Source organism: Alosa sapidissima, chromosome 10 (assembly GCF_018492685.1).
Source record: "Alosa sapidissima isolate fAloSap1 chromosome 10, fAloSap1.pri, whole genome shotgun sequence".
Taxonomy (NCBI): domain Eukaryota; kingdom Metazoa; phylum Chordata; class Actinopteri; order Clupeiformes; family Clupeidae; genus Alosa; species Alosa sapidissima.
Window position 1 is genome coordinate 5,006,370 of NC_055966.1, and position 17,187 is coordinate 5,023,556.

Genomic DNA, 17,187 nt, shown 5'->3' on the forward strand with positions numbered 1-17,187 from the left:
ATGATTAGGCAAAAATATAATATAACAAATAATAGAAATAGAAGTGTACATTTAAATTTTGACTGACACGCAAATTTAATTGAATATTTAATATGCATGGTGTGAACTCAGGGCAGTGCCAGTGAAACCACGCTGGTGACCCTCCTTGCTGCTCGACGCAGGAAGGTCCAACAGATCCTGGCTGAACAGCCTGACCGCTCTGAGGCTGACATTATTTCCAAACTGGTGGCCTACACCTCAGATCAGGTAAGACCTCAATGCCTATTATGAACACTGAGCTCCTCACTAAATATACATTCACTCTAATCAGTCCTGATGGTTACATTAAGGACACTTTTATCCAAACAGTTTATCTGTATGAGAATCTCTGCTAAAATAATTATTGTAGTTCAGAGGAGTTACCATGTCGAAATTAATATCAGATTGTTTTTGGAGAACATGTCTCATCCGGAAATATCTTGGCTGTAACCCATCTATATCTCTGTGTAGGGACTTCCAAAAATACAGAGGAAGATATTTTCTGTGCAGTTTTAACCTTTACATACTGTGATAATCATGACATGGTTTTATGTTTATGTTTATAGTTCTTATAGTCCAGTCATTTTAAGGCTATGTGATTTTCTGTCATTGTAAGTCTCTGTGGACAAAAGTGTCGACTAATAGTCCAGTCATTTTATAAAAAAAGGTTCAACAAATTGCAACAGAAGAAAACTTAACTGATTTTGTATCCTCAATATTTCCTGAGTAAGGGGAAAAAAGCCCCGAAGAATCCCAATAGGGGAAAGTTTCGAAAAAGACCAAAATATACCCTATTCTTGTGCCTATTGAGTATTTTTCTCACACAAATAGGGAAAAAAATTACCTTCACATATCACCATGAAAATTACTGAGTGGATTACTTACATCAAGACAAACAAAAAATGTATTACAAGTTTTTTGAAATTGTTTGTTAACATGGGCAAACAGGGCATAATGTAATTACATATAGCTAATTTGCATAAACACCACAATGGAGCTAATAGTCCCAATAATGACCGGTGTTCTATACATTATCCCGCTTATTATACGGCTACTTGCCAAAACGAAAAAATAAACTCAGCTTTTGCTGAGAAACAAATAGTTCGCAACACACTTGAATCAAACATTCTTTAGAACACAGCTGATCAACCGTCTGCTTTCACTTTTGAATGAAGTTCCAATGCAAGAAGTGACCGGACTACTTGTGGAGTGATATGAAAAACTTAAAATCAGCAGCACAAAACCCGTTGCCATTGACAGCGGTAATTGTATGTTTGCAATAATATTAATATTTTACCGTAGAACGTTGGGAAATCCCATTCAAGTCAATGGAGCATTCTACTAGCATTGTGAAGAGCCGTATAATAAATGGAATTAATGGACGAGGGCAAGGGGCAAAGAACTCCTCGACGCGCAGTCCTGACGGGACTTATTTTCCCAATAATGACCGCCGTTATATACATTATCCCTTACATAACAGGACACCTCGGCAGCCTTTATCCCTTACTTAGAGGTCACTGAATCCAGGGGCGCCTGCAGGAATTAATGCTATGGTACGCACACCCGACCCATCCCGCCCCCCCACCCCGCAAAAAAAAATAAATACGCGTGGACAATATTTGTCCGTTTCCCGGTTTAGCCGTGCATTGGTCAGCAAAAAATTAGCCTACATAGCATAACAACATCCACATGTAATAATACAACAACAACATCTACTATGACCTATTCATTTGGACAACGTTCTGACAAGCACACCAATTGCCTACCTTGTTCTTGCCCATCTGGAATAACTCCTCTAGCTTTGCTGCCTCCATACTTTCTGTTGTTTAAACTTGTGATCCATCATGAGTATTGAATTAGTGAATTAGGACGTACACCTGCAGGCGCGCCTGACTGAATCATATACAGTATATCATATACAGATCATATACAGGTCAGACTTATAGTAATTGACCTCTTGCCCAGGGTTTGTCTGATAGACTGTCCAATCAGGGGCCTGTATGATGCCCCTTTACTTTGCACTATTTTGTCTAAAACAGTAATTAGACAGCACAGTATGTTTATGTGTGTGACATCATCCACTCCACAATTGCAAGGCTTCAAACCCACTGATGCCTTTTTTGTGATCTCTGGCGACTTCAATCACATAACACTGGATTCCACACTCACAAATTTCTTCCAGTTTGTTGACTGCCCTACAAGGAAAAACAGGACAATAGACCTCATGTATGCAAACGTGAGGGATGCATACAGTGCAAACCCCCTTCCCCCACTGGGAAAGTCAGATCACAAACTCATTCATCTCCAGCCAATGTACAAGCCCAAAGTACAGAGGCTACCGGTTGCCACATGCACCTTCAGAAAGTGGAGACCTGAAGCGGATGAGGCTCTGAGAGACTGCTTCGAGTGCACTGACTGGAGTGTGTTACAGAATAGAGAGGACTTAGAGGAGGTCACACATTGCACAACTGACTACTTGAACTTCTGTATGGACATTGTTGTTCCCACCAGAACTGTACGCTGCTTTCCTAACAACAAGCCTTGGATAACCAGCAATGTCAAGACCCTTCTTAATAGGAAAAAGATGGCGTTCAGAGAGGCATGATAATGTCCAAATTCGACAGAAGGGTGCAGATGGGATAACTGCAGCTAGCCTTCAAAAAGATGACTCTATTGTGACATCTGGCAAAAAGGTGCATGCTATACTAATAAATATAGTTTAAGATTAATAATTAACAATGCATGCCTATGCATGGGTCATGGTTTTACCAAAGTCATAGAACAGTCAAAACTATACATATTCTAAAAGAATATTTACATGAAATATATCATCAATCAACATATGTCCCATCTTCCTCCATACCATGTATAACAAATCGCGAGGTGTTTGGTATTTAGCAAATTAGCTATACATAATTACATTATGCCCTGTTTGCCCATGTTAACAAACAATTTCAAAAAACTTATAATACATTTTTTGTTTGTCTTGATTAGTGAAGTAATCAACTCAGTAATTGTCATGGTGATATGTGAAGGTACTGTACATTTTTTCCCTATTTGCGTGAGAAAAATACTGTATATAGTTGCATGAATAGGGTATATTTAGGTCTTTTTATAAACGTTCCCCTATTGGGATTTTTCGGGGCTTTTTTTCCCCTTACTCAGGACATATTGAGGATACAAAATCAGTCAAGTTTTCTTCTGTTGCAATTTGTTCAACGTTGACCCCTATTTTGGCTTAATAAAAAATAGCAATAATGTTTTTATAATGCAGGCACACTCCTCTGTGGAGCGAGCTGGATTGATCGGTAGCATGAGGATGCGTAAGGTTCCTACTGATGAGAAATTTGCTGTCCGGGGAGAAGCTTTCCGAAGGATCATTGAAGAGGACAAGAATGCTGGCCTAATACCAACCTATGTGAGTGAGCAAGACTTCTCATTAGCTGACAATGGCTCTTCATAGTCAAGGCCACCACTAAGCATATTTTTTGGGAGGGTTATTGATTGATTCAGTTGGCGTCTCCATTCAGTGCAGATGCCTCCCTATTCTGTGATTTTCTTCACATAATGTGATGTTAACCCAACAAACCTTGAATGTGTCAGAGGAGGCATTTCATGACATGCGTACGAGCTTATCTGGCACCCCACACACTCTGGTGCTGTGTTTACAGATGTAATTGCCCCTCCCTCTGCTTTCCTTCTGAAACTGTTGCCTGAGGACTCTGTGACCACTAACGTATAGTGAAGGTTTTCTTGCCACCATAAACGAATCAGGAGGTCACCATCTGATTTTAAACACTGGTGAACAGGCCTTTGTAATACGTGCACAGTACATAAAACATATATTTTAGTTTATTCCAAGAAACAATATTGACATTGCAGAATCAAATGAAACCAGGAACCATTTTATAGTACACATGACATGGATTTCCCCACACAGTTAGTTATGTTAGTTCTCCACTCTGTTGTGTTTACAGTTTTGTGCCACACTGGGGACAACTCCATCATGTGCTTTTGATCACATCACAGAGCTGGGACCTATTTGTGAGTAGTACATGTTTTTCACATTACCCATGTCTCTCTGTGTTTATCTGTGGGGTAGCTAATCTGCAGAATACACCTTTAATTGGTACCTGAAAATATTGTCCATCAAATGCCTGCCAAGGTTCTACACACTGATTGGGTTCTCTGGTTCCAGGTAATGCAGAGAACATGTGGATGCATATTGATGCAGCGTATGCAGGAAGCTCCTTCATTTGTCCTGAATTCAGGCCTCTCCTGAATGGTGTCGAGGTAACAATAGCAGTCCATCACATGTACAGTATAATGAAAGATGCCAGTTTACACAATGTACCAAAAACCTCTTGATTTGTTCAGTAACCTACAAGTGGTAGTTTATTTAATATGAGAAAGATTCCACAAACAGTGTTATATGTCCAATGTATAGATCATGGCTAGTCTAATGTTACGATTATTTTATTCATTTTCCAGCTATGACTGACATTTTTGACTGACAAGTCATTTTTACAGTATTTTACTTTTTACATAACCCATTTGTGCATGTATTAAATTAGAGAATTTGACATATATAATATCTACACAATATATCCCTAATATGTTAAGACATTTCAAATGGAAGTTCAGAGTAAATATAGTGAATAATGTGCAGATGGGTGTGGCTATTTGCAAAGATGTTAGAATAATACTGTATAATAATAATTCATCCCTACAAACAAATACAAAACACAAAGGAAGACTCTCCCTGCTCTGGGGCTAACAGGGGTTGTCTGCATGTGTGTGGACAGAGCAGCACTTAAATGTCAAGAGAGCATTACATTAATACACAGGATTAGGTGTTATAATCCCTTGTGCCAAAATCCAAGGTAAAAACAAGCCCCTGCCCAAATTAACTTAAAAAAGCATGTTAACCACCAATCTGCCAACCAATGGTCACAAACACAAGACAAATGGCCAATCTAATAGCAGTATACAGTATGCAGCATGTCATTGGGGTTATCAAGTGGGCACCCTCATTCACCGATGTTTTCGTTAAGTTAGGCCCAAGACACCTCATGAAGGCTTAACAGTGAAACCAGTGTCCTGGAGACACTCCCCTCCATGTTGCCACCATATTACCACATTGAAATATCCTATATATATATCCAAAATACTCTTAACCAACCTAGGCATGGTCTACGTATGTTGGTTAGGTTGGTCCGTCCCATTGATGTGGACTGAACCATAACCCTAAAAACTCTAACCAACCACCATGGACCCAGGCAAGGTCCATCACAAACACAAATCAAATGAGCCAGTTAGCTTACCCTAGCTTGCGCCCCATGTTGCCACCATATTACCACATTAAAATATCCAAATACTCTTAACAAACCTAGGCATGGTCTAGTCACAAACACAAACAAATGAGCCAGTTAGCTTACCTTAGCTTGCGCCCCAGGAAGTGTAACTTCTCCTTACCCACAACCATTCACTTGCTTGTTCTGCTGCCAAGGACATGTTACTAACTACCTGCCTTAGACTTCGTCCACAAATGCCCAATTCAGACAGCAAGCCAATAGCAGATCTTGCTACAAACCCTTGTGCGCCGATTTCAATAGGCTTTAGTCGCACACTCCAACCTTGCTGGGCTGTCTCCTCTTCTATTTCAGTGTATTTCGCTTCATAGAGTGACTGATGTGTTTAGAAATCTGTGCAAAATTAGAAATCCTTAATCTTCCATTGAATTTCAAGGCCTCTCCTCCTGCTGGGGCGTATTGCTAGTGTGCACCCTGATAAGGGTAAAGTAATTTCCTGAGGCACTAGTAGACCTTTAGATAACTCACAAGCAGAGATGTCACTGTTTATTGTCAGCATGAGTTCAAGTAATGGTAAACTGGCTTAGTAACAGTTTCCAGGAAGTCAAGTGGCACACAGCACCCAGTCAAACAGAAGCCTTCTCATCACGCCTGTGCTGTCCTTGTATTCCACTGGCTGGTTTTATTGCGGCAGATGGAGAGAATATTTGAAAAGCAGAACAACAAACAGATGAAACAGCAGATACTAGTGTTTCCCACTTTATAAAAATGGACAAGTGTGATTCATGATTGTTAAACAAAAGAATTATGCAATTAGTGCAACCAGTTCTATTTTCTTATTCTACACAATTTGCCATGATGTTTGTAATTAATGCAATATAATGTGGGGTACTATAGTATCAGTCTCAGCTGAAATGATGAAATGAGTGAAGCCCAAAAACACCATTAACTGCGTCAGTGCTGGCTGTGCTGAACTATGCTTTATGTACAGTACCTTACTGCAAGATCTTTTTATTTCCTTCCAGTTTGCAGACTCGTTCAATTTCAACGCACACAAATGGCTTTTGGTCAACTTTGACTGCTCCACAATGTGGTGAGAACACAGAATGTTTTCTCTCAGGAAAATAATGTTCTAATACATGAAATACATGTAGATGTATAAATGTCATATTTGTGCTCTCCATCTCACTCCAATGTCTAGTTATTTGTACATCATACAATAATAGTGTGTTCACTTTCTTTTCTAAAGGGTGAAGAGGAGATTAGACCTGATTGGGGCCTTCAAAATGGATCCTCTCTACCTTAAACATGATCACGATGAATCAGGTAATGCATGTAGGACCTTTACAATAACTAGGAGAACCAGTTATGCACAAAAGGTGTAGAGTGAAGTTTTTCACCTTATTCAAACATTATGTTTACCCATAGGAAGTACCTCCCTCCTGATGTCAATATTCATTACAATAGTCTAATGATGATACATATTTGATGATGGTGCATCATGAAAAGGATTGCTGAAAACCAGAGGCTAGCTGACTAGTAAACGACCAAATGATTCAATAGCTGTTAAGACGTACAGGCTCCTGACCTCCTGTAGAGAGCATGAGCAATTACTTTCATGTCCACGTCATGGCCAACAATCTGTCTGCTTAACTGATAGTATATTTAGTCAGGACGATAGAATATCAGGATCCAGGCTTTATTCTTTTCCATGAAGGGCCAGTGCCCCCCAAGGGAGAGATGGCATGTTTGTGTCACCCCATCATGAGTTTCACCAGTATTCTTTGTATTCTCTAACTATACAGAAACAAGTCTAACTTTATGTTACAAACAAAAGAAGGAGTGACCTCTAGGTCCAACCCAGTTTGAATATGCAATAGAAAGGGAGGATGAGGATTAGGCCTTCATCAGGTCTGGTCAGCTTCTATTGTCTTTTAATTAAAACTACCCCCTTTCCTGGGAAGTTTCTCAGAGGCCTGACCCCTCACTGTGTCTACAAACATTTCACACCTGGTGATAAGCAAAAGGCCTCTAGACAGGCTTTCATTGAATTCTAATCATTCAAGGATAAACAATGGACACACTGCATACAGACCAAAGACACACACAGGGTACACATGGGTACAAAAAAAATCACAGATGACCATAAATAGTACGCAGTATGTACATTTACAGAAATTAGTCTGATTCACAACACTTTCAAATCCCCCTTTTCAAGTCATAAAGACTTGAATCATTAAACTATTCACATAAAATATGAATCAGCTTATAACAAACAGAGGACTTTTAGGGTGTGGAAGGAGGTTACAGATCATGAGAGAATAAAAATAACAACAGTAGAAAGACTGACATCATCTACCATAGAAACAGCTAAGAAAATGCAACCAAAGCCAGTTTCCATTCTCCTTGTGGTGCACAATGCAATAGAATAAAATCACAGGTGGGTTGCTTTCATGTGGTGCACAATGTTTAGAATGTGTGTGCGTGTGCAGTATGTGTGTGCAAAATGTGCTTAGGGCGGTGCTTGGCTCTATTAATAGGAGGCGTTCCTCCACACCCTGTGTTCCTTTTTCTTCAATATTTCCTTCTCTAGTTAAAGTATACAAAAAAAAATAGACTGCATTTCCGGCGGGAACTGCGAAAGTGTGGTTGCCCTGGTCCGGTCACCAACGTGAGCAGACAGTGACATACGCTATGCTGAACCTGGCTTGATCCAAGCATTCTAACAGTGCCTTTCAGTGTTGGAGCAGTAGCAATACCTCAAAAGCTCTATTCATTGCCTTGCGGGGTGAATGCGGTTCGTTGGATTTTACCTGTGGCCTGCCTTCGAATTTAGCCTCTATGACTAAAATCAAATCAATAAAATAAAACAACAGCAGTGATTGGCTGCAAAAATAAATAATATCACGCATCTTGCACCTCTCAAACTGGGCTATCAGGTAACCTAGAGAAAAAATTGAAATTATGAAATATGACTAAGGCATTAAAATGCTGCTTGTTTGTCAGGATACTTTTTCACTGATTTATTTTAATATATTCCATCCCCTAATTCTGTTTTACTGTTTTTTTTGACAAATAATCTATATGGATTTGCTCTATAAAGACCTTATGTCTGTTTGGGATTGTTTTGAGAGCCTATTGATGTATCTCAGAATAAAGGAATGTCTACAACATTAGTGATGTTTTTTTTGTGTGTGTGAATGTATTTTACTTAACTCATTGAATGTAGCTGGATACTCATGAACTCATGTCTCTAATAGCCACAATAGGAGTAATTTTAGCAACATCGTATTTTGTGTGGCCCATAACAACCCAGTGGATCAGGAAAATGTGCCAAAATTCACATTCCTTGCTTGTTGTTGGTACATTAATCCCATTCAGATTTAGCCTGGCCTTGGCCTGTCTACGTACTTCCGGTCGATTTCTTTTCCCTACAGTACTCCGTCTGGAATAAGTTGATATCACGCTCGTTTACTTCGGCAGTTGGGCAGCCGACCAACCAGCGAACAGTGGGCGTCCCTGAGAGCGATTACGTACCCAGGCAAGGTGTTTCTACTACGTCCCCGTCCCTGAAGCAGATCGCTTGGAATACATCAACGTAGGGAGCGAAAATGACTTATACTTATGAAATCTTTGAGCAAATGTAAATAATACTTTAGCCTATTAACAGGAGTGTCATGAACGAAGTCACAGTGGAGTAGGATGTTATATTGTCAGCTAAACTTTAGTCATAGATTTTGAAATAGGCTATGAACATACCCGAGTCAAACTTTAGTTTAGTAGGCTACATGGTCGGGTCAAAATCGCTATTTTTCAAACACTAAGAAGGGTCGACTTAACTTGAAACTTTGATCGAAGCATCATCAGTGTCTCTACATATGAACTCGAGCATTAAGAATATTGTTTGTGTACACATAGTTTACTAAAAAGAAAGATTTTGGACAACTCACTCCTTGCAAGATGGCAAGATGGCAGCGAGCAGAAAAAACAAGTGAGTTGTTCAAAACCTCTCTTTTAGTAAACTCTGTGTACACCAACAATGTTCTCAATGCTCGAGTTCATGTGTAGAGACACTGATGATACTTCGATCAAAGTTTCATGTTGTGTCGAGCCTTCATAGTATTTGAAAAATAGCGATTTTGACGCGATTGTATCAAAAAAGTAGTAGCCCTATAGGAATCCCATTCAAAAGGTAATTTCACCCAAAAACGACAACGCATACACGCTTAAAAGTGGCGCTTTGGACGTATTTATGCATTTATATGAAAGTTTGACTTGGGTACATTCACAAAACACAATAAGATGCATTTTGGCGAGAGTTACGCAGATGAAACGTGTGATTGTTTGCTGATAAGATGCACCCGTGCTTGTTATGGGCGTGCTGCAGAGAAACTTCTCTGTATGACGAAACGCCGGTTGTTAGTGATTGGTTCAAAGGAACTCCAATGATTTTAAACCTCAAACTATGCCCTCCCACCCGGAAATAAATGAATGCCTATGGATCTAGGCCAGACTCTCTGCGAAGTCAGAGAGTCTGGTTTCCAGGCTAATTCAGATTGCCACTTATCTGAGATGTAAGAGTTCAGTATAGGTTTAAGGTCTGGGGCAGGGATTTGACATTCTGTGACTTCTTCATTGAGGGCTTGCTTAGCAGCACTGTCCGCTTTCTCATTTCCCCTCAGACCAACATGGCCTGGGACCCAGCAAAAAACTACTCAAGTTCTGGTTCTTTAGACGTTCTAGTTGATCAAGCTCAGCTTTGGTTGTACTTTTTGCGTGACATTAAAGCCTACTGGAAAGATTTTTAATTGCAATTTAATTGAATGCAATTTACTTTTACGATTAAATAAAATTAATTCATCCCTCTCACCCATAGTTTTCTATTTATTTACAAATGTATATAGGCCTACCGTAATTACATTTACATAGTTATTCTACTGATCTTTATACTATTCATCCTGCACATAGACTTATTCTTACTACTCTTATATTGTTTCTGCACTACAATGACACTGTCAAGTCAAGTCAAGTCAAGTCGGCTTTATTGTCAATTTCTTTACATGCACTGGTCATACAAAGAATTGAAATTTCGTTTCTTACTTTCCCATGCAGACATAGACATACTTTAAATACAGACATAGACATAATTTAGACATAGACATAGCCATAGACAAAAAACATTAAATTAAAGTGCGAGACTGAAATATAGAACATATATCAAAATATAGGACATATATCAAAAAAATAGAGGTAGTTGTGTTGTATATTTACATAGTCTTAACAGTTACATGAAGTTTAAACTTGTGCTTGTGTGACCTGTATATTTACATTAATATGCAGTAATTTCAAGTATATCAGGCTTGATGTGAAGCAGCAACACGTTAGGCTGCACAGTCACAGTGCAGTTCCATAGGGCGGTGTTGGGGGCTGGCTGGCTGGTGGGTGGGTGGATGGGGGGGGCTGTCAGTGATGGGAGAGTGGGTAGATTGTCCACTGTTTCCACACTGGACAAAAAAGAGAAAAAGTCCGCTTCAACCAGAGTTTTCTGCTCCCACTTGTTTTTATTTTTCCGTGACGTTTCGGGTAATCACCCTTCTTCAGACGTCTACTGTTTCTACGCTGCACATATCTGTATGTTATGTACATATCTGTTATATATTTGTCATATTGAATATCCATATTTATTGTTTTTTTTATAATGTTACTGCTACATCTATATACATTATTCTACTTATTGTATGAGATAACTGCTAATACACTGCACATATTTATATTTAATTCATAATAATAATAATAATAATAAGCTTTATTTGTATAGCACCTTTCATACACAGAATGCAGCTCAAAGTGCTTTACATTTGAAGCATGTAACACAATAATAGTCAGTCAGTCATTATCAATCACTTTTCTTCATTGCTGGGGCCGTTTATGATCCACTCAGCAACATATAAAAAATATAGAAAATGACGTCATAAGACTGGCAGCCTTAACCCTCTTACCCCCCACAAGCACGCCATATGGCAACTGTGGCAAGGAAAAACTCCCATATTCCAGGAAGAAACCTTGAGCAGAACCTGACTTAATAGGGGGAGCCCATCTGCTTCTGGCTGGCTGCGCCCTCCAATAGCAGCAGATGTAGAATAATCTGAAAAAGTAGTCTACAGGATAAGATGAGTTAACTAAAAGCTTTCCTGTACAGGTATGTTTTCAGATCTTTTTTAAAAATATTTACTGAACTCGCCTGCTTGATGTACAGAGGCAGGGTGTTCCATAGTTTGGGGGCATAATGGATAAAAGCAGCTTCTCCACTTTGTTTGTGGAGCACTTTGGGTACGATTAAAAGATTAGAATTGGATGATCTAAGTTTCCTTTGTGGTTGATAAGATATTAAAAGCTCAGAGATATATGAAGGTGCTATGCCATTCAGAGCTTTGTAAGTAATTAACATAACCTTAAAATCAATTCTATAGGAAATAGGGAGCCAGTGCAGTTCAGCCAACACAGGGGTGATGTGTTCTCTCTTCTTAGTCTTAGTTAAAAGTCTAGCCGCAGAGTTCTGTATGAGTGCCAATTTCTTTAGATGTTCTTTGGGAAGACCAGTGAAAAGTGCATTGCAGTAGTCTAACCTGCTAGTGATAAAGGCGTGAATTAGTTTTTCTGCATCTTGTTGAGTTAAAAAGGGCCAAACTTTGGCCATGTTTCTCAAGTGGAAATAGGCTGTCTGAGTAACTTAAAGTGGAAATAGGCTGTCTGAGTAGCTTAAAACTTAACTCTGCATCTAAGATGACACCGAGGCTTGTTACTTTTGGTTTGACCTGGTGCGCCAAGTTCCCCAGATTACTAAGAATAATATCTCGCTTTAGTTTTGGTCCAACCAGAAGTACCTCTGTTTTGTCATCATTTAGTTTCAAAATTGTTTTGCTCATCCACTGATTAATGGAGGTTAGGCATGCAGTGAGGGAGCAAAGGCCATCTGGGTTAGTTGGCTCCACAGAAATATACAATTGGGTATCATCTGCGTAGCTGTGGAAGTTTACATTATGTTGACTTATGACGTTTCCCAATGGAAGCATATATCGAGAAAATAGCAGGGGACCAAGGCAGCTCCCCTGGGCCACACCAAAAGGCAAGTCATGTTTTTCAGATACATGATCTCCTAGACTGATATAAAAATCTCTGCCAGTAATGTAGGTTTGAAACCAGTTTAGAGCATTATCAGAGAGACCCACCCACTTCGCAAGGCGGTGAATTAGGATGCTATGATCAATGGTGTCAAATGCCGCACTCAGATCCAGAAGAATAAGGATTGAGACTTTGTTTGAGTCAGTAGCCAGTCTGAGATCATTGACTATTTTTACTAGAGCCGTTTCTGTGCTGTGATTTGATCTAAAACCTGATTGGAATTTTTCAAGGATACTGTTTTCGTTGAGGAAGGTATTTAACTGTTTACAAACAACTTTTTCAAGTACTTTGCTCAAGAACTGTAGATTTGATATAGGCCTGTAGTTGCTCAGATTGGTATGGTCAAGATTTGACTTTTTAAGTAAAGGTTTCACAACAGCGGTTTTAAAAGCAGTTGGAAATATACCTGTTTCTAATGAGGTATTTATTACCTTGAGAATAAAGGGAGCTAAGCTATCATATACTTTTTTGAGGAATCTAGTAGGGATTGGATCTAAAACACATGTTGAGGAGCCGGTTTGAGTTATAATTTTACCAAGCTCAGATTGAGTAATAGTGCTAAAGGACCTTAATTTTGGGAGGCTGTTTTTGGGTGTACTATCAAACATATTACTTGTGTTACCAATAGCCTCCCTTATAGAAATGACTTTGTTTTTGAAGAAGTCTGCAAATTCTTCGCATCTTAGAGGATGCCTGACTGAGTGTATCAAAAGGTGTTTGATGCAATAGCCTATCAATGGTAGAGAACAACACCCTAGAGTTCCCACTGTTTTCAGCAATTACCTTAGAGAAGTGGTTCCTCCTCTCATTCCGAATAGCTCTATTATATATATATTTTTTTTTATTTTAGAATGGCACGGTGAACCTGTAACTTAGTTTTTCTCCATGTTCTCTCAGCTTTTCTACATGATCTTTTTAGATCATGGATATTTTAGTTCATCCAAGGTGTCAGTTTGCTACAGGGCCTTTTTTTAGTCTTTAAGGGTGCCACTCTGTCAAGCAGAGCGCCTAATTCACGATTGAGAGCCTCTACCATTTGATCAATGGGATAATGTAAAATATCTAAATTAGATATTTATTAAATTAGATATTTAATAAATATTACTCTACCACCTTCTGTAAATCAACTGTATACTACTGTCTACATTGCACTATATTTTTTTGACCTGTCTCTGTATATTTCATCACCTTTCTATACTTTGCATCACATTGCATGCATACTGTAGCTACATGAATCACAGCTAAGATCCTTGGTTGCTATGAAGGCTAGTCGTTCTAAATGGATGGTTGCTATGGCCAAAGGCCAGTTATCTCTGCCGTTGTCAAGCGGGCATATCCTAACTTTATCTTATTTTAAACATCTCTATTTTACTTAGCCTACTTCCATACAGTGACTCCCATTAAGAAGTGGCCACTTAATTCGCGCTTACCGTGATTCACGCAGCAACATTATTAAATTAATCTGTCACCATATGCCTATGCCAACGTTTGCAAAGAGGAGAATCTTTTAATTTGATTCACAATGAAACGTTACATTTAATGTACATGTAAACAATGAGTAGGCTAGTTTTGGTTGTTGTTGGTGTTACTGCATCCCTTAGTTATGCCTACAATGCAAAATTATTCCCTTGTGATTGTTAGACGCATTTCAAAACATCGCGACTGTGAAATGCCACCACAAAACATATGTGAATCGGTCTTATGAGGAGTCCTCGCTTAAGCTGTCACAGACTCAGGCGCTACTTTTAGGGCTAAAATGCTTCCTGAATTACTCTTAGTAAAAAAAAATAGGAGTCCTAAAGTTACCAGTGACGAAGCTACGAGTAGCTTACAAGCATCTCATATGAAATGACCATGGCATTACGCTAAGCAACATAAATCCCATAACGTTACAGCAACATCTCCTCCCTATGACATAGCTAGCCAGCTTCTAGCCACACAAGAAATGAATGATGTTAAAGGAGAATTCCGGTGTGATATTGACCTAAAGTGTATTGAAACATGATACTGAGTGTGAACGTATGTCTCATAGCCCATCTCGGCTTGTCCCCTGCACTCCAAAATCTGGAGTCCCCTGCATTCCAAAAATAATTCAGTGGAAATGCATGGATTCCAGTTGCTGCTACTGGAAGAAACTGGAATCCATGCATTTTCACTGAATTATTTTTGGAATCTGATCCCTTATCATACCTGTTCATTCTTACTCGTTGCTCGACTTATCGTGACTAAATTCAAGATAATGCTAACTAAAATGCTAACTATGCTAACCTAGCTAATCATTTTTAATAGTTATGCTAACTATGCTAACTAGCATGTTAACTAGCATGCTAACTATGCTAACCATGTGACTTAGCTAACTTAGCTTATCATTTTTAGTAGTTATGCTAACAATGTTAAAATGCTAACTATGCTAACCATGTGACTTAGCTAACTTAGCTAATCATTTTTAGTAGTTATGCTAGCTATGCTAACTAGCATGTTAACAATATTAAAATGCTAACTATGCTAACCATGTGACTTAGCTAACCTAGCTAATCATTTTTAATAGTTATGTTAACTATGCTAACTAACATGCTAACTATGCTAACCATGTGACTTAGCTAACTTAGCTAATCATTTTTAGCAGTTTTGCTAAAAACGCTAACAATGTTAGCAATGTTAACATGCTAACCATGCTAACTAGCTACAGTGGGTAGGAGTTATAGTTGATGACAAGTAACAGTTACAATGGCTGAACAGTTAACTTAAAAAGTTCAGTAGTTTAAAGGGTTAAATTGTTTAACAGTGAAATATTGTAGTGAGGACTTTTATTTTGAAACAGGTTTTGGCAGAGGAAGCAGTTGAACAGGGTGTGTAGTCTTAATAGAGCCAGTTTGTATGCTTAAAGCCTGAGACTGGCAGTTGATCCAGGTGGCCTGACCACCTGGCATAGGATTCTAATTGTTTAACGGCTCTATTGTGATGTCATCAGCCCATGTTAAGTCTATGGGGAAATTTTGAACAGTTTTTAATTAATAGTTTAAAAAGTATAAAAGTTACAAAGTTGAAAAATACATTCCACAGATGTCCTAAGTAAGACCTACGTAACACAGTTTGAATGAAGTTTCTACGTTAAGCGGTTGAAGCTGCATTAATTGCGTTAGAAGAAGAAGAAGAAACCTAGGAAGAACAGTACAGTGCATTTTCATGCACTGTAATAAAACTTAAGAAGAACAATAAGTGTGCTGCTTTGCAAGTTGGGATTGGATTGGACTGGACTTGACTGTGTTGTGTTAGATTGGATTGGATTGGACTTGCTTGGATTGGACTTGATTGAATTGGATTGGACTGGACTGGATTCGAAGGTCACCGAATTTATTGTGTCCACATACCAAGTTTGGTTTAAATCGGTGAAAGTGTTGATAATTATAGCACCCCTAGTGGTGAAAGCACACCAAATTAATTGTGCATCCTCAGGATGTAGTCCCAAGTCCACATACCAAGTTTGGTTGCGATAGGTGAAAGTGTTGCTAATCATAGAGCCCCTAGTGGTCAAATGTCCCCAAATTTATTGTGGGTCTTTAGGATGTGTTTATCAACGTATCAAGTTTGGTGTCGATGCGTAAAAGTCTTCCTAATTATAGCGCCCCTAGTGGTCAAAGTATACCAAATGTATTGTGTGTCCTCAGGATCGGGTCCCGAGTCCATGTACCACGTTTGGTTTTGATAGATAAAGGCGTTGCTGAGATATGAGCTAATTTCCTGTATCTCTAGCGCCCCCCTAGTGGTCGAAGGTCACCAAATGTATTGTGTGTCCTCAGGATGGGATCCCAAGTCCATATACCAAGTTTGGTTTCTATATGTGAAAGCATTGCTGAGATATGACCCTACTTCCTGTGATTATAGCGCCCCCCCAGTGGTCAAAAGACTCCAAATTTATTGTGTCTTCAGGATGGGGTCTCAAGTCCATGTACCAAGTTTGGTTTCAATATGTGTAAGCATTGCTGAGATATGAGCCTACTTCCTGTGATTATAGCGCCACACAGTGGTCAAAATTTACCACATTTCTTGAGCCTCCTCCTAATTGGGTCTGAGCCCATGTAACAAGTTTGGTTTTGAAACGTGAAAGCATTGCTGAGATATTCCTTCAATTCCTGTTTGGTGGCTTCGCCACCAATTTTGATTGGCTGTTATGGGCGCACGGTTTTAAGTTTGAAGACAAAAAGGGATAACTTTTTTGAGGCTTGGACTGAAGATTATGTGTGTCAAGTTTGGTGTCAATTGGACAAACTTTGTGACCTGTGAAAACTTTTAGCTGTTTTTGATTAAATCCAATATGGCGGCCGGATCAATTACGTTGACGTCACAAATTCACATCTGTCGGACCTCCCACAGTATTAAAAATCACCATTAGTAAGGTTTAATTACAAACACAACACCCGTTACAGGCCAAAAGGTAATTTTGCTAATTATAGCGCCACCTATAGGTCAAAAGTCATTATATTTATTGAGCCTCCTCCTTATTTGGTCCTGACCCCATGTACCGAGTTTGGTTTTGATACGTGAAAGCTTTGCTGAGATATCACTTCACTTCCTGTTTGGTGGCTTCGCTGGCAATTTTGATTGGCTGTTACGGGCAAATGGTTTTAGATTTGAAGACAAAAAGGGATAACTTTTTTGAGCCTTGGACGGAAGA

The 17,187-nt window shown here is 39.0% G+C and overlaps 1 protein-coding gene across 1 annotated transcript in view; it reads left to right on the plus strand.

Moving 5' to 3' along the window:
- The window catches only part of LOC121720679 (aromatic-L-amino-acid decarboxylase-like), a 49,298-nt gene that overhangs the window by 5,924 nt on the left and 26,187 nt on the right, over window positions 1–17,187 (plus strand). Inside the window, exons 5-10 of the mRNA XM_042107035.1 lie at window positions 112–246; window positions 3,293–3,436; window positions 3,996–4,062; window positions 4,217–4,311; window positions 6,356–6,423; window positions 6,580–6,656. Of these exons, the coding sequence (XP_041962969.1) occupies window positions 112–246; window positions 3,293–3,436; window positions 3,996–4,062; window positions 4,217–4,311; window positions 6,356–6,423; window positions 6,580–6,656 (586 nt within the window). The remainder of the gene's footprint in view (window positions 1–111; window positions 247–3,292; window positions 3,437–3,995; window positions 4,063–4,216; window positions 4,312–6,355; window positions 6,424–6,579; window positions 6,657–17,187) is intronic.